The sequence below is a fragment of the Eublepharis macularius genome, chromosome 18 (genome assembly GCF_028583425.1).
Source record: "Eublepharis macularius isolate TG4126 chromosome 18, MPM_Emac_v1.0, whole genome shotgun sequence".
NCBI classification, from domain to species: Eukaryota; Metazoa; Chordata; class Lepidosauria; order Squamata; family Eublepharidae; genus Eublepharis; species Eublepharis macularius.
Window position 1 is genome coordinate 32,178,081 of NC_072807.1, and position 22,931 is coordinate 32,201,011.

Below are 22,931 nucleotides of genomic sequence, written 5' to 3' on the forward strand. Positions count from 1 at the left end.
AGATCTCCAGCCGCCACCTGGAAGTTGACAACTCAAGTTGCATCACATTACAGGTGAGTTCCCTCCCCAAACTCGGCTATCCCCAGGGACCATTCACAAACCTCCAGGGATTTGCTGAGCCACAGCTGGCAACTCTAGCCAATGCAGAGCTCCCATCTACCAAAATATGCAAGCGCACACACTGGAAATTGGAAGGAGGCAAAATGAAAAAGACAATAGAGAACTGGAACAAAGGAAACTAAAAAGGAAGGAAAAGAGAACAGGGAGGAAAGAAGGGAAGCAGGAAGGAAGGGGGGGGAAACATGAAGACGACATTCATATTTCATTTTCTGTTTTTCTTTTATCTCCTCTCCTCTGTTATTTTTAAGAAACAGCCTAGCTCCTTATTAAACCCCAGATGCACAATTGGTTATTTTCTATCCATTCTCACTTTGGCCTGGATGGCCCAGGTGAGCCTGATCTTGTCAGATCTCAGAAGCTAAGCAGGGTTGGCCTTGGTTTGTAATTGGATGGGAGACCTCCAGTGAAGACCAGGGTTGCAGAGGCAGGCAACGGCAAACCACCTCCGATAATCTCTTGCCATGAAAACTCCACCCGGCATCTCCGTAAGTCAGCTACGCCTTGGGGGCACCACACACACACCTGTTCCCCCAACTGCAAATTGGAATAAGCTCTGGATCCTTCTGTGCTGCAGCCTCCCATTAAGAACAGCCATGTCAGGTGAAGGTCCTGGGAATCTACACATCTCCACTTTGAGGCCAGCAAAAAGGAAGTGTGAAGCACTGACAAACTGAGCCTGCTCAAATGCTAGCAGTGTTCCAGCTCAGCGCTTAAGTTTCCATTGCACACACCTGCCCTCTCCTGATACCCCCTGCTCTGTCTCCTGGCACAGAGACATTTTTTCCCCCAGTCTGGTCAGCACTGCAGGAGGAAACAACATCTGTGCCAGTCCCACAAATCAGCATCTCTTCTGTGCATTTTTGCTCAGGGGTTTGTAGGGCTGCCCTCGCCAGATCCTACTGACGGGGAGTGACTAATGTCAGTCCCGTGGCTCTACCGGACTCCCCCTTTTGCATCTCCCCCCACCCCCAGTCACTTGGGCTACATTTTCCTGACAGACTTTAAGAAAGAAAATCTGAAAAATTACAGCTTGTTTTTGTTCTGAGAACGAGGAGGAGCCGGCAATTATCGCCTGCTGGGCCTGATAGGAAAAGTCTTGTCCCGACTTGTAAAATGAACCTGCTTTAGAAGAAGGAGGGAAATAACCCATTAAGCAAGAATGAAAGGGCTACACACTATATTTTGGAGGAGCTCAGAACTGCACAAATCCAGCTCCTGGATCTTCACTACCAAGATCAAGTGGCTTTGAGGTTGACGGCTAAGAGGAAAGGTGCCCTTCGCTGATAAGCGGAAACCCTAGAATTGGGCTCCAGTGTGCTTTGAGCTGCTAGTTGCGATCTATAAACGTGCATCATTTACATGCCTCTAAGACAGGCAAGATGCCTTCCTGTACTGGAATTCTGGTTCAAACTCTGGGAATACAGGAGAATTTGGAAAACGTGCACACGCCCAAACTTCAGTGCTAAATAGGCTTTGGCTATTTTATTTTAATTTACTCATTGTGCACCGTTCAAGAAGAACCGAGGGTCAAAACAGACAAGATACTGGGCAATCCACAACGGAACCTGCCTTTTTAAGCTGAGGTATAAGCTAGCCATGTGGACTTCCAGTTGGGACAAAGGGCGGGCAGGGAAAGGAGAGGGTAACTCTTGCACGGCATCACTAAGCAAAACCTAAAACACACTCAGGCAATGTCCAGAGGAGTTCGCCGTGTTAGTCTGTAGTAGCAAAATAGTAAAGAGTCCAGTAGCAACTTTAAGACTAACCAACTTTATTGTAAAGTTGGTTAGTCTTAAAGGTGCTACTGGACTCTTTACTATCACACAATGTCATAACCCTTTGGAGGAAAAAATGGTGGGCATCTTCCCCACATTAAAAAGGTTAATAACGTGGGGAAGTTGATTCTCAGATCTCTAGCTCAATCCCCATCTTGTAGGCTTTCAAAGGGGCTGGAAGGGTGGATACTTCAGCTTCCAGGCCTAGAGGGTGAGTTGTAGTACCCTCCTGCTGAAGGTTGTCTCTGGGGAGGCCAACTTATCTATCCTATATTTCTTGATGAAAGAATATATTGATTTCCACGTGACCACCTTATCGATCGTTTCTAATGACTAAAGGGATTTATAGGCTGCCTGTGTTGTGTCTTAGTTTTGCCCCTTGGCTCTTTAAAGGAGTTTGATGCTCACTGCAGCCAAGTCTGAGACCCAAGAGAACGTGACTCTAGGAAGGAGTGGAGCTGCAGTGATTCCAGGGACAAGCCCCTCCCCTCTGGGATCAAGATCAGCTGACTGACCCTTCCTTTGGAGAGGAGGGGCTATATCTGTGATGTTCCACCAGTCTCCTAAGTTGCTTCAGAACTGGGTGTAAAAGGTCAGGAATGGAGGAAGAAAAGATCTACCAGGCAAGGGGAGATGTCTGTTCCCCCAGTTAGCCCTACGTTCTAAACAACCAGGCATTCAACAGAATCACCATTAAGAAACCCTAAATCTCTCCAAGCATTCCGGAACCAAGCAGTATCCAGAAGTTTTTCATCTTAATAGATCCCCCCACCTTTGCAGAGGGAGATAGGTAATATCAACTGATTGGATTAGTCATGTTCTGAACATACATCCTTCTTCTCATATCCCCCCATGCCTTTTTGGAAGTATAAACCACAGAGCCTAGCACTAGAATAATACACAGAGATGAATAACTAATATTATCAACTGTTGTTAATTCTCCAGTTCAGATTTGGTAGAAGAATGGGGTATTGTGGGAACAATAATGGTACTGAGAGGAGTAGCTTACCCAAGGCTACCTGCAGAGCTCATGGCAGTAGTGGAAGTCGAACTAGCAGCATGATGATTTGCAACCCAACCACTTATAACTATGCTTATAACTTATAACTATGCTTATATACCAACCTTATAACTATGCTTATATACCACTTATAACTATGTTTATATACCAACCGTTTGGATAGAATAGTGCCCACTCAGAGCAGTGAACAAAGTCAGTGTCATTATTATCCCCACAGTACCGCTAGGGAGCTGGGCTGAGAGAAGTGGCTGACTCAAGGCCACCTGTGGAGCTCATGGCAGTAGTGGGAGTCGAACTAGCAGCATGCTGATTTGCAACCCAACCACTTAACCAGTATGCTTCAGCAGCTCTCTGAAGTAAGCAATGTCTCTAAGCTTTGATGGGAAAGAGCGCAAAACTATACATAAGGCAAAGGGAAGAGGAAAAACAATGAACTGTTCACTAACATGTTTTGGTGACGTATCTACTGTCAAGCCCACTGATCTTCAAGTGTCCTTTACTGTTGTTTTGAATTTTTTTTTACCCCAATCTTCTACCCAAAATTGTACTTACGGTGGCTTTAAAAAAATACGACTGGTGACTTCACCATAGATTTTTAGACAGATCAAGGGCAATCTCATCTTGCTGTATTCATTGCCATGGCTCTCACATGCAAAGCTTCTCTAAACCAGTCCTTGGCCAAGAACAGTGTGGTGTAGTGGTTAGAGTGTCGGACTAAATTCTGGGAGACCCAGGTCTGACTCCCTACTCTGCTATGGAAGCTTTCTGGGTGACCTTGGGACAGTCACAGCCTCTCAGTCTAACCTACCCCTCAGGGTAGTTGTGAAGTTGCGGTGGAGGAGAGGAGAAAGATGTAAGCTGCTTTGGGACCCCATCAGGGAGAAGGGTGGGGTATAAATGAAGTAAATAAATAAAATACTTATAATGGCAGGTGCCAAATGGAGAACAGAAAGACAATACACATATAAACACCTTGCATCTGCCATGAGACAGGTGAAACAGAAGGTAGGCCTCAAGTAGGCTTCCTGGGAACTTTTACTAGTCCCAAAGTATTCTTACTCTTTGTACTGTTCAGGTGGGACATAATACGGGGTTTGTTATATGTACAGCCACAACTTGGACTATCAGCCTCTCAGGTCTTTCTGCTGTTCTTCTTTCCATCTCACCTCCGCCACACAAACCCTGTTTCTCGAGGATTTCTTGGTGGAAGAAACAGACACCTCTCTAACATCCTTTACTTCGCCGCAAAAGGAAATCCATCATCGTTTGTCTGTTCCTTGCTGTTAAACCTGTTGTAGCAGATCAATGCTCTTCCTCCAAATTATAAATGATGGATCTGTGCAACTACTGATAAAGCTTTCAAAGATTCACATAAATCTGGATTTTAAGAAACACGCCAACTCCACAGTGATGAGCAACCAACCGTGCCGCTGCCATTAAGCTCGAGAAACTGGGGTAAGGATGTGTGCTGCGGCGTAATGGGGAAGGCATTTGCTTTGCCACTGATGACTGATCGCTCCTCACAATATCTCTAAACAGGGGTCCAATAGGATCTGGGAGTAGGTACTCTGTTTTGGAATTACTCTGTAGGAACTCTGTTCTGGAAGAGACTGTAAAAAAGATGTTAAGTTATCCATCCGTAACAGTATAGAAGATCTCAAATGATAACCTGTCTGTCTCTGTCTCTGTCTAGAGTTGGTTGGTTGGTTGGTTAGCATTTATAGTCCACCTTTCCCACTGAGACTCAAGTGGATCACACAGTGTGAGATTAGCACACTCAATATCAAGGGCATTTCATTGCCTCAGTCCCCAAGTCAACAGCAAGAGAGGGACATTGCCAATCTGGTATCTTTTAGCACTGTTACCTTGTCTTGGAAAATGATGCTAGGGTTTCTAAGACTGTGTTGAGAGAATAGAAAAGAGTCCAGTAGCACCTTTAAGACTAACCAACTTTACTTTAGCATAAGCTTTCGAGAATCACAGTTCTCTTCGTCAGATGCATCTGAAGAAGAGAACTGTGATTCTCGAAAGCTTATGCTACAGTAAAGTTGGTTAGTCTTACAGGTGCTACTGGATTCTTTTTTGTGTTGAGAGAGACATGGAGGGTTATTAATTTCATTTACACCCTGCCTTTTTCCTCAGTGGGGAGCCAAAGTGGCTTTACACCATTCTTATCTCTTCCATTGATCCTCACAAGCACCCTGTGAGGAATGTTAGGTTGAGAGTGTGTGTCAAACCCGGCTCTCCAACTAAGTCCAACATTCTTAATGACTAAGCTTAGCAACAGCCATCAGCTATGATAAAGAAACCTTCTATGTTCTAAAGCAGGATATATCAGCTGAGGAAAGGTAACAGTGGGGGAGAGCTATTGTGGGTTTCTTGGGGGAACGCCAAGTTATGAATCAGGATGCTGGGCAAGATGGACTTTTACAGTGCCACCCAAAACAGAATAATGCCCTTCTAAGGGCCAAGCTAGAAGTGACGAATTACACTTGAATGGCAAGCGAACAGAGTCATATGTATTTCTCCCTGTTCACTTGTGCACCACGCGATTGAGTGAAGCACAAGTGGAGTACATGTGAACAGGGAGGAACACATGTGACTCTGTTCCCTTGCCATTCAAGTGTAATTCGTCACTTCTAGCTTGGCCCTAAGTCCACTGAAGTTCATGGGCTTAGAAGGGTGCTAACTCTGTTGGGGACTGCACTGTTTGTCTGACACAACACCCCTCTTCCTAGAATCAGCTCACAAGGCAATTCTCATTAAACAGAAGGCATCCTTTTGATGGTTAAGCCGGAGAATTATAGTTAATATGGTGAGCCTTCGGGAAAGTACAGTTGCCCTTCACATCACAGAACGAGGACAGAAAGCTAAGCAAGCAAGAAATTGTTTAGGGTTGTTTTTTTTTAAAGCAGTTAAGGCCCCAATCCAAACACAAGTAATCAAGCTTGTGAATATCTGTCCTTGATATGGAGACTTTAGGAACATGCACCTATTCAGCCATGTTCACAACTATGCGCTCCCCCACTGACTGACTCCTGCATCTGATTTAACATTATCCATAGACAAGTTAAAGAAATGAACGATTCCGCAGTTTCAACATTTTGTATGTGATGATAGGAAGGGCTGTTTCAACATTTGTTTGTTTGTTTTGGTTATACCCTGCCTTTCTCCCCAACAGGGACCCAAAGTGGCTTATATCATTGTTCTCTGTTGTTATCTTCACAGCTACTCTGTGAGGTAGGCTAGGCTGAGAGCAGGCGACTGGTCCAAGGTCACCCTGTGAACTTCTACGGCAGAGTGAGGATTCGAACCCGAGTCTCCCAGATCCTGCTCTGACACTCTAACCACTACATTGCTCTGCCTTTCCACAGAAACATGCATGTTTGCATATAGTTTGCTGGGGAGAGTCTATTCTACCAATACAAGGGCTCCTTCGATTGAAGACCAATCACACTAAAGGGAAAACTTGTCCTCCGAAGGAAAAATAAATAAATATCTATGTCTAGATTCTACAATAGTACATAGTTTGTATTTGATGATAGGAAAGGTTGTTTCATGATTTTGTTACAAAAGGATACATTGTTATATATATTCTTATTGACTGATTATTGTATTGCACATTTCAGCACTTTATAATAACAGAAAAGTAAAAATATTAAAAAATTATTACTCGTGTACTATTGTAGAATCTAGACATATTTATTTATTTATTTTTCCTTCAGAGGAGGTGTTTTCCCTTTAGTGTGATTGGAAAAAGTCTATTCCGCAAGAGAAATCCCATAACTGCTATTGATGTAGTTGTGCACAGACACACACACACACACACACACAAAAGGGATCGGGGCTCACTCTTTAATTCCTTCTCTCTAATTTTAACATTGGAGGAAAAAAAGGAACCTTGACTTTTCAGTTGGGGCATAATGACCCAGGAAGAAAATGGGACAACCTTGCCTGGAAAGGAGGCAGCGCTTTCATCAGAATATTATATATATAAACATATATTTTAAAAATAGTCATGCCTTTCAATTTCCTGCAAGAAACCTCTTCGTGCTTTGGATTGCTACCACTCTCACTTTCTTACAAAGGCCATGTTCAAACAAGAGGAGATCAGCCCTCAACACCGGGCTAGTCAAACGTACAAAATTAGCTACACTGGCTCCGTTAATAAGAATCACCTAGACATCAAATTCTGGCTCCAGCGCCAAGAGGAGCCACAATCGGCCCAGGTCACACATTCAGAATTGATTTCCTCTGCCTAATGATTCCTTCTGTTCAGCCAGCGAGTCGGAAGACCTGTCAAGATCTGTGCCTGGTCAGGCGGTTTGCAGGGGCCGCGGTGGAGTGACAAACTGGGATGCTAATGAGCTCTGAGTCCCTTGCAGAGACACTGACACCTCGAGGGCTCAATCAACCGGCCTGCAGGTGTGACAGCCATTCTCAGAGGTGGTCACGGGTGATACCCACAAAGGCAGCAGAAACCTCACTGGCCTCCTCAATCAACTGGTCAGTGAGCACAAAAGCCCCTTCTAGAATCCTACTAGCGCTTTATATCCTTTATCCAGAGAGAATAATCCAGAAGCAGTGAGGCTGGGTTTTGGCTACTGTTCTTCTGCAGTAGTTAGCATAAAGGTAAAGGTAGTCCCTAGTGCAAGCACCGAGTCATTACTGACCCATGGAGGGACGTCGCATCACGACGTTTTCTTGGCAGACTTTTTACGGGGTGGTTTGCCATTGCTTTCCCCAGTCATCTACATTTTACCCCCAGGAAACTGGGTACTTATTTTACCGAACCCGGCTTCCACCAGGATCGAACTCAGGTTGTGAGCAGAGCTTGGGCTGCAGTACTGCAGCTTACCACTCTGCGCCACGGGGCACTTATTAATAGTTAGCATGCTACCCCATAAAGAGAAAGATGGGTCTCTTGGCAGAAGCAGCCTAAATGACACTCATATCTTGAGTGGGTGATTAAAAATTTCACAGAGATAAGAGGCAAAAAGTTTTTCCTCCTTTCCTTTTAGTTTTGCATATCAAGGATATACGGAGATGTACATTTATAACGTGACATGTTTCCTAAGCAACAAACAGTGAAATCCTAGAGTTGAAATCAATGGGAGTAACGCTGCTTAGGATTTTACTGTAAAACATGCAAGCCACAAGGAAAGCAAGAAAAGTTTGCAAAGCATCTTTGCAAACGAATAAAACCCATCAATAATCCTTTATTTAAAATGCTAATATGACAGAAAGAAAATATTATCCAAGGTCCTCACCACTTTAAGGTGGAAACACACCTTCATGTGGTTGAGGGGGGTTGAGTGTGTCAGTGAAGCTGAGAGCAACAGCCTAAACTCCTGGAAAAGTCACTCAAGGCGGAATGGTCAACGCTGCGACACCAGACGAAGATGTATCCACCCCCTTCAGGAATCAACGGTCACATCAGCAGAAGAGAATCGAATGATCCAGTAATGATGGGAGAGGAAGAATTCTTGAAGGTTAGCTACTGGGCAGCAGCAGTAGTGGAAAGTGACACTGGTGGAGGATCTTTCACATATAATGGCAGTGTCACTTCGACTAACCCTGGTCAGTACTGCAGAGAAAGCGGCAATGGTAAATCACTTCTGCTAATCTCTTACCTTGAAAACCCTATGATGAAACAATCCAAATGCTGGCATAGGATGTTTTGGAGGTCTTTCATTCATGGGGTCACCATAGGTCAGAAGCCACTTGACGGCACATAACACAGAGAGAGCATTTTTATCCTTCCCTTCCTCTAATGAGCTCAGGGCAGCTTGCATGGACAATTACCTGTTTCTCGCTTTATTCTCACAACAACGCTGAGAGGTAGGTGAGGCAGAGAGAGTGGCCCTTTTCACATGCCGTTAACGTTGCACAGCATTGCACAACACTCACGCAACGCTCGCATCTTTACAGCGTGATTTCTGATGTCATTGCACCATGAAAACGGAATCATGAGAGGGTGATGTCAGAAATCATGCCACGAAGATGTCACCGTTCCATGAATGTTGTGCGATGTTGTGCAACATTAATGGCGTGTGGAATCGGCCAGTGTGTGACTGGCCTAAGGACACACAGCAAGATTCACAATAGAATGAGGGATCTGAACCCGGGTGTCCCAGATCCAATGCTTTAACCACTACACTACAGTCATTACAGCAATCCAACCAACCTTGCAAAGTCTCTAAAAGGGCACCTGGACTCACAAACCAAGTTCTTGGTATTTTAAGCCTGGACATTTATTATGATCTTTTCATGTGAATTCGATTGGCATTCACCTTTTGCCGTATCCTGCATTACTGACCTTTAAACGTACATATGTAGGTGGTTTTTAGAAGAACTCTCTCTGGGAAGAGCAGAACATTTGTTATTCTCCATACTTCTACCTTGTCTTCTATTTTAAGTACAATCTCAAACCAATCAAGCATACAAGGGTTGTGTGAGATCAGCACCATCCAAATAAGATGTTTCTGTGTAACTACCTAGTCACAACGTTATCTGAAAAATTCAGGGGAAAGCTTAGACTGCACAGACAAATGATAAAAACTCTTCCATCTTGTTCTTTTCAGGCTCAACTCCTCCTGAAAATAGCAAACGGGTTACAGCTGAAAATCTGTCTTCTGCTGACTTGCAGTGATAGTAAAACTGTTGCGAAGCACATTGCTGGAAAACGCAACAAGATCTAAAGACAAGGACTGTCCGACTTCGGGGCCAACACTTTCCAGATGGATTTAGCTGAAGTGTGCCAAGAGCCAAAGTAGAGATGGCAGAAGTTCTACAATTTAAAATACGAACTGCCCCAATTATTTAGCAAGTGTACGTTACAGATCAAAAGCAAAATGGGGCTTTCATTCTCAGAGCCCCTTTTCCCAAATGCTTTTCAAACTTGAATAATTCCTCGTATCAGAAAAGGAGAGCCAGTACGGTGTAGTGGTTAAGAGCGCTGGGACTCTAATCTGGAGAACTGGGTTTGATTCCCCACTCCTCCACTTGAAGCCAGCTGGGTGACCTTGGGTCAGCCACAGCTCCTTCAGAGCTCTCTCAGCCCCACTCACTTTACAGGGTAATTGTCTTGAGGATAATAATAACATACTTTGTAAACCACTCTGAGTGGATGTTAAGTTGTCCTGAGGGGCGGCATATAAATTGAATGTTATTTATTATCTTGCAGCAGGAGGGAATGAACTATGAGAAGGTATGTTGCATGTTCAGAAAGGGTTCTGAAGTCGTCATAATTGGGGGGGGGATGGGTGTTAAATCAGCTGTCCCTATTCCTTTTTAAGGCAAGAACCAGTGTGATGTAGTCGTTGGGGCATCACACTGGCGAGATGCAAGTTCAAATTCCCATTCAACCATAAAGCTCTCTGGGTGACCTTGGAGCAATCAAGCCCTCTCAGATGAGCCTATCTCACAAGGTTGTTGTGATTATAAAATGGAGGAGAGGTGAATGGCACATACTGCCTTGAACTCCTTGAAAGAAGGGTGGGATGAAAATGTCCTAAACAGAATCTGAAGTGGTTCTGTACTTTAAAACTCTTACAGTTGTTGCTGCCAAGCAGGGCTTTTTTTTCTGGTGGTGGAACTCAGTGGTGGAACTCAGGACTACACAATGACATCACTTTGGGTCAGCTGGAACAAGGGGGGAGTTTTTTAAAGTTTAAAGTAACCTCGGCGCTGCGCGGAGGGCAATCTAAACTCCCCTCTGTCTGGAGATCAGGGGGCAGGGCCACCGGCCATGTGACTATTTTCAAGAGGTGCCGGAACTCGGTTCCACCACGTTCCCGCTGAAAAAAAGCCCTGCTGCCAAGTCAAGAATAGCCCTCGCATGTCACATTAATGTTAGTCATCATTAGGAGGCAGAGATGCAACAGCCCTCCAATGAGAACAGTTCAAAGTAGTCAGCTAGGCCACAGGGGCTCATTTTGGGTCCAGCTGGAAGTATCGCAGATCCAGGATTCCCAATGGGTATAAGCCACACCTGCTGTCTCTTCCCATGCTGATGGCAATAAGCCAACAGCACATTAGCATCCTTCCAACTGCATCACCCCAAGTGGCCACTTGAGTAGAAAGTCCTCCAAGAAGGAAAAGATGCCATGTTGAACACAAGAAGAAATGAAACCAAGGACTGTAAGCAAAAGTGATCATTCCTTTCTATGTTTCTGGACAATGCATGGACAGTGTTCCTCTTTAGGAATGGCAACTGCATAAGGCGACCCAGTGAGTCCTGAGACAAATTTTTAATATATGGGGCTCCCACGATTGGTACTCATTTGTGGCAGGAAATCCAGCCATCTCCCCTATAAAGGTAGTGCTACCACAGAAAGTATATTTCATTTCCCCCTACAATGTCTAACCGCTGTGAGCTGTTCTGCATACACTCTCTTGGCACATTAACTCGGCTTTCTTCTACTGCTATCTCCCACGACAGCCCCACATCCTTACAGCAAGGTTAGATAAGGTTTCTTCTGCTGTGTTTATTTTTAATGACTTTTTTTTTCTTTTGCAAATTTAGCTGCCTGGATTGCTTTATCAAGGAGAAGGCACTGGGAGGGGCTTTAACCCTTCCCTCCCCTGCCACTTTCTTGCCTCCAGTTGTTTCTGCTTCGGCTGGGAAAATGTACAAATCCTTGTATTTGGGGGGGGGGTCCCTTGGGGGTGGCTGTTGCAATGAGAAAATGAGAGGAAAGGGTTCAGAGCTTCCTCCACCATTCTCCTTGATAAAGCAATCCTGGCTGTTATATTTGCAAAAGAAAAGAAGTCATTTAAAATAAACATAGAAGATGGAAATTGTAGGGGTTCTAGATACAATTGTGACACAAATACAGGATGCCCTGTAGGCATGAATGTGCGCAAGCACAGGAAGAGAACTAAGGCCAAAGAATAGGCTTCAGGTCACCAGGAAAAGCTCCTTGAAACAGGCAGAGAGATAAAAAGGGAGGAGGGAAAGTCACCATCAAAATGTCCTATCTAATGCCTGCCGATTGTCCCTCCAGAAACGTGGGTGGGCAATGGGCACAATAGGATCTTTCCAGCATTTTTACAAAGCAAATTTGCAGGCACACATGGCCTTGAGTTTGATTGCAGGCCCAGGTGGCGGGGCAGGGGCTAATTCTTTTGCCCACTACGCCATTTTGTCAACACCAACCCCACCTGCACACTTTTCGTAACCTGAAGGCAAAAAGACAGGTGCCTCCCCCAGGGCTAATGATAATACAGGAGATTACTTTAAAGAGATCACCCTGACCTGGATAGCCCAGGTGAGCCTGATCTCATCAGATCTTAGAAGCTAAGTAGGGTCAGCCTTGGTTAGTAATCGGATGGGAGACCTCCAATGAAGACCAGGGTTGCAGAGGCAGGCAATGGCAAACCACCTCTGATAGTCTCTTGCCCTGAAAAACCCAGCAGGGGTTGCCATAAGTCAGCTATGACTTGAGGGCACCACACACACACACTCACACACTTTTAAGCAGTGAACCTGTCTGAGAGAGGGAGGATAAACTGCCTTCTCTCTTCTCTGCATGGCCCCAAATCTGAATCAGGATGGCGTACAGTTGTCATTTAGACAGATCTGACCACAGTTCTACCAAGCTTCCCTTCTGGTTGACTCTAACGGTAAAGAGAAATTGTACAGTGAGGGAAGGGGACTGGCTTCCGTTCAGAAGAACAGCAGTGAGTCAGCAAACATGTCAACTTCGCTGCTATCCACGGGGCATCCTCTTGTCCCCTCAGATTCCCACCCCCCAATTGCATTGGGGGGGGGTCTACATTTACAATCCCCTCCCTCATTACTTCTGCAGACTTCTTTGCTGCTCCCCAGCCTTTCCATTCATTTAGAACGAGACCTGAAGTCACTTGAGTCTCTGCTTTGGGTTACACCTCAAGTCAGCGTTGTTTTGGGTCCACTTAGCAGGACAGGTAGGAGGCAGGGGGGGCAAGTCTGTAGCCCTCAATCGCCCAACCCACAGCTGACTAGCTGGGATGCCCATCCGCGCTCCCTCTGTGACAGATGGCAGACTGGTTTTAATACGCGCCTCGGCATGTTTTGTAGAGGAGGAGAAAGCACTGCGCGGTGGGAAGAAAGTTTTTGCGCAGTCGGGCATATGGTGTTTCGAAGGGAGCTAGGTCAGTTCTCAGACAATAAATAGATGACAAGAAAGAAGATAAAAATAGAAAATGCAGATGAATATTGTCTTTCTCTACGTGTCACTCTCTCTCCCGCTTTCCTCCTTTCCTGTTCTGGATTTCCCCCTTCCTTTTAGAAGAAGCTTTGGTGTCGGTGTTTTGGTGATCGGGGTGGATGCAGTGGCTGCTTGTGGAATTGGGGGGGGGCTTAGAATAAACCCCGAGAGACAGCAGAGCATGTGAAGCAGGAGGCATCGCCAATCCTCTTTACCAGGGCAAGGAGAGAGAGGAACTGGGGAGCACGTCATTTTGGGCCCCATCGGCTGGCCTTCCTGAATGAGCACTACAGCTTCAGAGTTCTCTGCAACGGCTCTAAGGGCTTCTGGATGCCCGAATCCCCTCCTGATGGCCTTTTGCTTCCTTCTTCCACAGCCTCAACACCGCAGGAAAAGCAAGAGTAGGGCAAAAAAGCAGATTTGGTCCCTCGTCTGCCAGTTACCAAACCGGATCACGGAGAAAGCCCTGCTTGGGACACTTTCACCTCTTACCATCAATGAAGGCCTTGCTCTGCTTTCCTCCTTCTGCGGTGCTGAGAACTGAAAGAGTGCTGCAGAGATGGATTCTCCCCTGCTGTGACAAATGTTTCAAAATCCCTCTCTCCAGAGATGAGCCCCTTCGAGCTGTAGTTTCAATCAGGAGACTAGTCCCTTCTTGCTATACTGCTAGTTTGTTACAGCATATCAGCCAGGGTGGCTTAGGGTTTAGTGTTGGACTAAGATCTGGGAGAGCCAAATTAAGATCTTTGCAGGTCTTTTGGTGCTACACCTCTGAAGTTGCCAGCCACAGCTGCTGGCGAAACGTCAGGAACTACAATGCCAAGACCATGGCGATACAGCCCGGAAAACCCACAACAACCATAAGATCTTTGCCTTGAACCAGATACTCTCTGATCTACCTTACAGGGTTGTTGTGAAGATTAAAGGACAAGGGAGAACTATATGCACCACCCTGTGCTCTTTGGAGGGGTGAGATAAACAGTGCAATCCTAAGCAGAGTTACTCCAGTCTACGCCCATTGAAATCAATGGGCTTAGAACAATGGGCTTAGAAATGTCCTAGATAAATAGTGCCATCATAAGAACACTTGCTTGAGTGTAAGCCCCATTGAATAGACTTGAGTATGACTCTGAGTAGACCAGTTTAAGACTGCTCTCTGCTGAGCCAACTGGTTCTTAGGCTTTATTTTACACATTTGTGGCCAATTTTAATGCCTCGCGTCTCGTTTTAAAGAATTTTCTAAGCCTAATTTTAGACATGCTGGGCATTTAAAAATTTTGATTGCACATATCTTTAAGCACTGAATCACAGGAAAAACATCTTGTCAAACTTGTAACGGACACATTGCGGAGGCTAAAAGGAGTTGAAAGCATAGAGTGCAGCCATGGTTCATCAGTAGAGCATCCTCCCTGTTTACGGAATATCTCAGGTTCAATCCCCGGCTAAGATAAGACCTGATTCTGCCTAAGATTGCAGAGAACTGCTGCAAGGGAGAACAGCTCGATGGATGAACAGTATGTTAGTTTATCCTACCAAAACAAAAACTATACTTAAAGCTTGTGAATGGGCCAAAGAGTTTCTGAAGTCTATTTGACCCCTTCACCAGAAATAAAAGATAAAAATTTAAAAAATTAGGGGTTGCAAAATTAGCATGCTACTAGCTGCCAAGAAAAAAAAAATCAAACTCGTTATTCCTACCTTGCCAAAGGGAAATAAAACAGCACCAAAAACAACGGAGAGAAAATATATAAAAGAAAATACAGCAGTCTGTCAATTCTCTCATATATGTGTGTATGTATGCATGCAGGCAAGTTCATTTACGTTCATAACTGCTTTGGAATGCTAGGACTGGGAAAAAACGGTTGTATTACCTCTAGGATAACTGCCTAGACGTAACTATCTCTGAACTTTGTTTGCCGCAAGATTGTCTTGCAGGAGATGGGAACCTCAAGCAAAATTTCTGCCTCTCTAGAGTACTTTAAGCACCAATTTCAGTATGAAAAGCAGTGCAGGGCATGTATGCAACCATTCAGCTGGAAGAAGATTCAAAAGCTGCTGCACAGACCACCTAATCTAGCGGTTTCTGCCACTTCTGCTTTTCTTCTCATACGTCTGTGCAGAAAGCTCTTTTCCAGTTTTTCATCTAGTTAAGCAACAATTGGTGGGTAGGTGTTAGTTAAAAATACTGCAAGGCCACTCAAGACTCAAGAGGTAGCCTTAGGGCAGCGCTGGGTTTTCCATGGGCAATTCTGAGAGCGTTCCCTTCCTGCATATCGGCCTGAAAAGAACCAGTTACACTCTGCGTGCCACCAATGAGCAAAAAGGGCAAGTGCTAGAGCTGTGTTCAGTAGCTACTGCATATTTTCCTTTTCTGGAAACCACATCGGGGAGGGGTACTTGTGTACAGGCACATACGGCCAGCCTTAAGCAAATGTAAAGGCATTTCAGTGTGTGCCACTCCTGCAATCCTATGCAGCCTTAATCTCAGAAAAAGCTTCCCTGATGAGATTACCGTGCACAGAATGTTTTTATGATGTGTTCATTTTAATAACTGCTGTTACTTTGCCCCTTTGGGATTACCCAACAGATAAACCAGCACGAGGCAGAATAGAAACCTGCCACTTCTGTACTTTGAGGTGACTACTGGCTGGCGAGCACGCCAGCGTCTGCCCTCTCCGTTGAAGTCATTGAGACTGGAATTATTTGCTCTGCAGATACCTTTCTGCAGTGTATCCCTCCTCTGCTTGTGATCTTGGTTGCAAAAGCAGCCCTTTATCCTTCACGGAGCTTGCAAGCGCCATAGGCTACAAGACACCACAGCAGAATTAGAGGGGCACCATGGTGGCAATTGGGCCTCAACCGGAGGTGGAGCTGGAAAAAAGAGAGAAACTGGAGAGGAGGGCAAGGGCTTGGCGGTTGAAGCCATTTACAGTCTCATACAATGCAGAGTCGCTCCAGTTGAAGCCCATCAAAGGGCTTAGAGTGGCACGATAACTCTGTTTAGGATTTCGTCACCAGAAACCTCAGCGCTGAGGAATAGGGTAGCCCTGATAGAAACCCATTCACTTGTATGTAAGTAACTTGCAAAGAGACTGCAGTCTTCCTTGGGAATGCAATTGTCTAACTAAAAAAATAACAGGAGTCTTTCTGTTATTTTGAGACTTATAGGTCAGCAGGCAACAGCTTGAGATGTGTTTTTAAAAAAAGAAATCCAAAGAGCCGCACCAATAAGAAGCCTGGCTATTTCTTTAAAACAAGGTCGCTCGCAAGGTTTACACTCCCTCATTTAATCAGAGGTACCCGGGAAGCAATTCCAACATCTTCCATAAGGCTGACTTTTACTCAAGTCTACAAGTTTTATGATGTGGCTTTATGTAAACCCTGCATCGTGCTCAGTCACCTGTGAACACATAAAGCTGCCTTAAGCCAAATCAGGTGACTGTTCTATCAAGTTCAGCATTCTCACTATGACTGGCAGAGGGTCTCAGGTGGAGGTCTTTCACGTCATCTGACCACCTGAGCCTTTTAACAGAAGCTGGGGCTTTCTGCTTTACCACTGAGCTGTGGCCCTTATTCTAAATATTTCTGATTGAATGTATGAAGCTGTCTTAGACGGACTCAGCCCCTTTGTCTACCCAGGTCAGTACTGTCTACTCCAATGGATTGAGGGTCTCAGGGTATACTGTATCACCTGCTACATGATCTTTTCAACTGGAAATGCCGGGGACTGAACTTGGGGCCTTCTGCATACAAAGCAGATGCGCTACCACTGAGCTACGGTCCCTATTTTGGGGACAGTCAACCAAGCTGTCCTTTAGGGGCAGGAGAATCTCCTTGTCTTTGCATAGCCCAAACTAACTCAATCTGTTCATTTGGTCACGAGTTCTTTCCCTCTGAACTTTCTCTCTTCCCTAAGTCTTCCCTTAGGCAGTGTGGTGTGTTGCAGAACATGGCAGAATGTTTTGTTGCGTTTTCCATATACTACACCATACTTGATCTTAGCCAAAAGGCCAAGAAAGGATTTTTCATAGAGATATTTGCACGTGCCCCACTTTTGCTAAAACCAACCCAGCAAGGACTGGCCTTTGCACTTCTTCTGGGTTGCAACATTTATGGGTGGTACAGCAGCAACTTTGGCAGCTGGCAGTCAGTTCAGAAAGATCTTTCCCTACCACCCTCAGTCACTCTCTGTGGTTGCACTTTACAGAAATTAGCCCTTGAGTTAATTAATTCATTAACCCCTCCCTTTCTTCCCGAGATTCCCACATTGTGGTTCAGGTTATAAGTGGCTCTATTTACATCATTTCTTTTAAAGAGCGGAGTCTCTGCCTACAATCTCTCCCTCTAATCTTTTATTCCGTGAAGGTCTTTCCTTTAATGAGCAGAGCGACTCCTGCTACATACAAATTCAAGGCCAAAGATGCTGCATTGCTTACACTTCTGCTGGTGCTACAGCAAGCCAGAGCAAAGGCCCTCTGTCCCAAGTGCTGCTCAGGTTGGGGGCAAGAGAATTTCAGCAAGGCATTGCCATTTACTCAGAAGTCAGTCCCACCAAGTTAAAAGAGGCTTATACCTTAAAAAGCACACCCAGGATTGCAGACAAGGAGGGGATCCAGGTGGGCTTCCTTTTGAGTAAATGCTCCTCTGCAGAATGTTGAATCAGCAAATCAAGGTGCATCAGGTGTGTGCAGGGGGGGAAGCAGGGGGGGCAATATTCGGTTTTGGAATAAGCACCCCTTGACCTATTTTGGAACACATAATAGGGAAGGGGGCTTGTTTCCAATATGAAAGTTGGAGATTAAAAGTTGGGGGGAAGAAGCCGGCAGGTCCTCTAAGCACCTGGGGCCAAAAAGTTTCAGCTGCATCCCGAGCACTTAATGGGGTTGCTTCTGAGTAAATCTACTGCAGCTTCTGCTGCCAATGACCTGTGGCTGGGTCAAAGGCTGCGGAGTTCGGTGGTGGTCTCCAGTGTGGGTTTCGTTACCTGAAATCGCTGTAGGGGTGGATGATCCAGAAGCCGGCGGACTTGACCCGCTCCTGCTCCCTCTCCACGGCCTTCTGGCTGCCGAACATCCTCAAGGAGAACTTGTTGACCCCAGGCTGCAGCATGGCCCCGAACTGGCGCTGCATGAAGCCGGCCTGGCCCAGGCACTGCTCCTCCTCGGAGGTGATCTGCTCGGTCCCTCCTTCCCCTTCCACCTTGACGGAGGCGGAGGCGGGCGCGTCCGGGGGCGGCGAGGCGGCGGGCGCGGGGGACCCTCCCGGCGGGGCCTCCCGGGCTCCCGGCGGGCTCCCGTCCTCGCCAGGAGACGCCGCCTCCCCCTCGCTACCGATCAGCCGGCGTTCCTCGGGCGCCTCGGGCGGGTGGCGGCCGCTGGCCAGCGAGGAGAGGCTCCCCTTGAAGCGGCGGCAGTCCCCGTTGGTGCCGGGCTTGGCGCTCTCCACCGCCTCGCAGCCGGCCCGGGCGGGCTCTCCTGCCCCGGGCCCGCGGGCGCCCCCTGGCGAGGGCGAGGGCAGGGGCTTGAGGCGGATGCTCTTGCGGGCGGCGTCCTGGCCGGCGCCTTCCTCCTCCTCCTCCTCCTCCTCCTCGCCCATCAGCGACGCCTTGGGGCCGATCTCCGGCGGGAGGCTGTAGAGGCGCTTACGCATCGCCGGCGGCAGGCGCTCCATGGCGAGCGGCGCTCCGGCGCGCCAGAGGTCGGCCAGCGGAGAGGGGCCGCCGCGGCTGCAGCCTGCCGGAGGGACGTCCGCTCCGCGGCGCCTTATCAGCTCATGGCCCTTCTGCCTCCTCCGCCTCCGCCTCCTCCCCGCCTCGGAAGGGACGCGCGAGCAGGGCGCGGGGACGGGCAGCCCCACAGCGGCTCCGAGCCGGCTAGCTGGCGTCCCACTGGGCCAGCCGCCCGCCCGCTCGCCCGCCCCGGGGCACCCGGCAGCCCTGCAGCGCCCGGGACATGGTGGGGGCTCGCGCGGCGGAGGGGGCGGCCGGGCCGAGGCGCTCCCCGGGGCTCCCCGCGACGCCTCCCGCCGAGCAGCTCCAGCGCCCGCGCCCCGGGCTCAGCCGCCCGCGGCAACCTGCAGCCCCCCGCGCCGGGGCGCCGCTGACATCACCGGCACCGCCGCTTCCTCCGGCGGCTGGCTGGGACTGGGCGAATATTCATGAAGCCAGCTGATCCGAGCGGGTTGCCATAGGAGCCACCGCGGCGGAGGGGCTCTGCCTACCTGCGCGGGCACCCCGGCTTCTTAAAAGGGCAACGCCTGGCCGGGAAGGTGTGCGCAAAAGGCGCCTCGGATGCGCAGCGAACCCGCGTCCCGGGCACGGGCCAGTCGGCGCTGGGCGTTAGGGGAAAGGCATTGCGGGTCTTCCCGCGACCCTCATGGTTTTCTCTCCTCCGATTCAACCCCGGACTTCTTCTTCCATTTATTTGCAGTCAGTCCCGGACTCTTGACGCGCCCCATGGCTGCTAGGCTAAGCATGGACTCTTTGGTCCAAGGTTTGCCATCGCCCTCCACTCCTCTTCTGGGGAAAGAGAGAAGGGGTAGATGCAAAACCCTTCAATAATAATAATGATAATGATCCTCTGAACCTTGGAAATCTGACGGCACATCTAGCCAGAGCAGCAAGAAAAATGTCTTAAGGCGTTCCAGACTCAAATCGCACATGTAAAGCGCGCAGGCTGGTCGGATAAATGCAATTTTTAAACCGACCTTCTCTGCTGGGTTATCAGTCGATTCAGAAAGCTAGCAATGCTTGCAATTAAAGCGGCCTCCCCTCCGTGTCAGAAAACGCATAACTCGAGCGTTTGGAACCCCTTCAGTTTTTCACACCTCCGCACCAAAGGCTGAAAAGCGCTTTAAGTGGCTCCTGTAAATCCGACCTGTCAAGGTGGGGCTGTACCAGCCTCTCAATGGGCTTATAAAATCTGCGACACAAAGGATCGTTGGTCTGGTTCAAAACAAATGGGGGGGGCGCCTGCTGCCCCCAAAAGTTTGATTGCTCCAACCCATATCTCGTTGACCCAGGCAGTTCATGCCACTCAAGACTCCATCCCAAGCCTGCTCTAAACCTCTGAAAAGGCAAGGGGGTGTCCATTAGACGCCTTGGGAAACCTTTGGAGAAACCCAAAGAGATCAAGGTTGTGATTTGGAGGTGCATTCCTTACCGCCCCTGAAATGCCAATGGGCGTAAGTAAAACACCCCCAAAATCTCTGCGTTGCCAAAAGCTAGTGTGTTTTGCAGTTCTGTGAGTCTGCATCAAAATCTGTTGTTATTAGTGTTTGGGGCATTTGCGAGGTTGTTTTCCTACCCCTAAAACATAGTTACATTCGATGGTGTTTTCTTCCCTCCTGAGACTTCCGCAAGCAGCATAGATGGGGGTTCCCAAGAGATCTCCCAGCTGAATTCTGACCTCTGGAGCCACACCTGCTCTGCTCCATCATATTCCTTCAACCCATCCCTCTTGCTAGGGCTTCAGATCCCTGCAACATTTGCAATCACAGGTGGGGGGGGGTTAGGGGGGTGTTGATAATTTGGGGTAGTTCAGGGGGAAACTGAGCAGGAGAAAGGCCAAGGGACTCCCATCTCCAGGGACCAGGCACGGGGAAAAATGAGTACATTCAATTTGAGCACTGTCTGAGGGTTGGAGGAGAGAATAGCTACCCAGCCAGAGCTATAAGCCCATTACTGAAAGTGGTGAGACGTGACAGACAACACAGATCTCTGTCAGGCTTTGGAAAGAAACTGCAGGCTCTGGTTCAGATTTGGGGGGGGGCACAGACTTCCTTCTTGGATTCCCTCCCTCTTCCACCCGTACATGTTTTTCCTCATCAAATCAGTGTGTGTTTGGATACTGCTGTAAGTTTCATAATGAGTAAAAGGTGGGTACCCCTCTAATAATGACATACTTTGTAAACCATTCTGAGTGGGCATTAAGCTGTCCTGAAGGGCGGTATATAAATCTGTTGTTGTTGTTGTTGCTGTTGCTGTTGCTGTTGCTGTTGCTGTTGCTGTTGCTGTTGCTGTTGCTGTTGCTGTTAATAGCCTTTTGGGGTTCAATGTTGATTACTCTTCACTTTTTTTAAAGAAAGAAAAATGGGCTTTCAGTAATCTGCTTAGCCCTTCTATAAAAAGAGCCACTGAATTTCCCTTCTACCTTTCCTTCTTCCATCTCCACCCTCCCCATTTGTCCGGTTAACAGTTGGGGGGATCTCCCCCTCTCCAATTTGCTTTCTTGTTGCCTGTCTTATCTGCCATATTTTAAAAAATCAATTAAAATGAATAGCTTTTTAAAAAAAAAATCTTGCTTTTTAAATCGCAGTAGTTCTAGGCTGGGTTTATTTCAAGGATGATGGATGGAGTTTCTACTTGGGTCAGACCAGAGATGCTAACATTTTGCAGCGATTCACATTTGCACCATTTACTGGCCTAAAAAAGCATTAACATCTCAACATCCTCGGAGGAAAACAAAGGCCTCCGATGTCACTTGATGCCAGATAAAGCCCCGTGAGTAATGGTGCAGAGGCTAAGTTTTGACCCATTTGCCCACATGTTCTCTTCTGTTGGGGGTAATCCATCACTGTGCATCGGAGAATAAACCAATTATGTGGAAAGAATGGATTGATGGGGGGGGGGCATATGCACTTCGAATGATTTATTAAAGAGGAGAGAGCGCTTCTCTTTCTTTACTGTTGGCTAAGAAATATCAACTTGAACCAAGCCACCAGTGGCCATAATATCTCATTTATTAACTAACATTTTGGAACCAGGAGTTCTGTTGTATCTACAACTTCTGGACACTGGGTAAGTCTTCGATTGAACTCTCATATCAGTCAGCGAGACCAAGATTGAGAATAATTCCTAGCCTCTGAAGGAAACCGATTCTGGCAGGGCCAATCAAACGACTCAATAGGAAAAAAAGCTGTTCAGATCTGTTTGAAAGTCATTTCTAGCTATGGACCCCTGTGAGAGTCATGAAGCCCCTCTTGGTGGTCCCTTTGCTTTCTGGAAAGTCCGCACTGCTGGTGTGCATGAGTGGAGGAGAAATGTGCATTGCTTCACATTATCTTTGTTCAGACCTTCTATTTCATAGCTGCTTCACTTGCTGCAAAATTTGCGGATAGACAGAGAAGGGCCTTGGATAAAGTTGTTGGAAGAAATGGGGTGGGCCAGAGACTGCCTTGTATGTGGCTTAGAGCCAAAACACACGTTAAGAAAAACCTAGGTTCAGCACGTGTTCTCTTACCTCAAGGTTTGCCGGGATCTGTAGGAGTCCTGGAAGCTTAAAGTAGGCGTCCTGGAAGCTTAAAGATCTGTAGGGGTCCTGGAAGCTTAAAGTCCTGGAAGCTTAAAGGATCTGCAAGCGTCCTGGAAGCTTAAAGGCGTCCTGGAAGCTTAAAGCTTAAAATACAGGCGCCTGTATTTCCCTTTCCCTTTTTGCTGCTCTGTAAATGCTAAACTTTAAGCTTCCAGGACGCCTACAGATCCCAGCAAACCTTGAGGTAAGAGAACACGTGCTGAACCTAGGTTTTTCTTAACGTGTGTTTTGGCTCATAGTCTTTAGACAAGGCAAACGATCTGCATGATTAAAAAAGAAAGACAGCAATCAACTCTCTCCCCCTCAACCTTGTCAATCAAAGTGATTTGACAGCTGTTGCTACGCAAACCCTCAAGGTGGGGAGGAGGCTTTTATTTCCAGATGCCTGGGCAAAATAACCTGGAAAACCTCTATTTGTTAGAGTAATGAAAATGAATCGAATAAACTCCAGCCATGTTATTATTTTCCCTGGTGCACGCTAATTTATTGGAGAGAGTTCAAGGAGGTTAGA

General features: G+C 47.1%; 1 protein-coding gene across 1 annotated transcript in view; it reads right to left on the bottom strand.

Annotated features, from left to right (window-relative positions):
• Positions 1–18,779, bottom strand: part of HCN4 (hyperpolarization activated cyclic nucleotide gated potassium channel 4) — a 115,734-nt gene extending 96,955 nt beyond the window's left edge. Inside the window, exon 1 of the mRNA XM_055002801.1 lies at positions 18,094–18,779. Coding sequence (XP_054858776.1) covers positions 18,094–18,779 — 686 coding nt within the window. The remainder of the gene's footprint in view (positions 1–18,093) is intronic.
• Between the last annotated feature and the right edge of the window lie 4,152 nt (positions 18,780–22,931).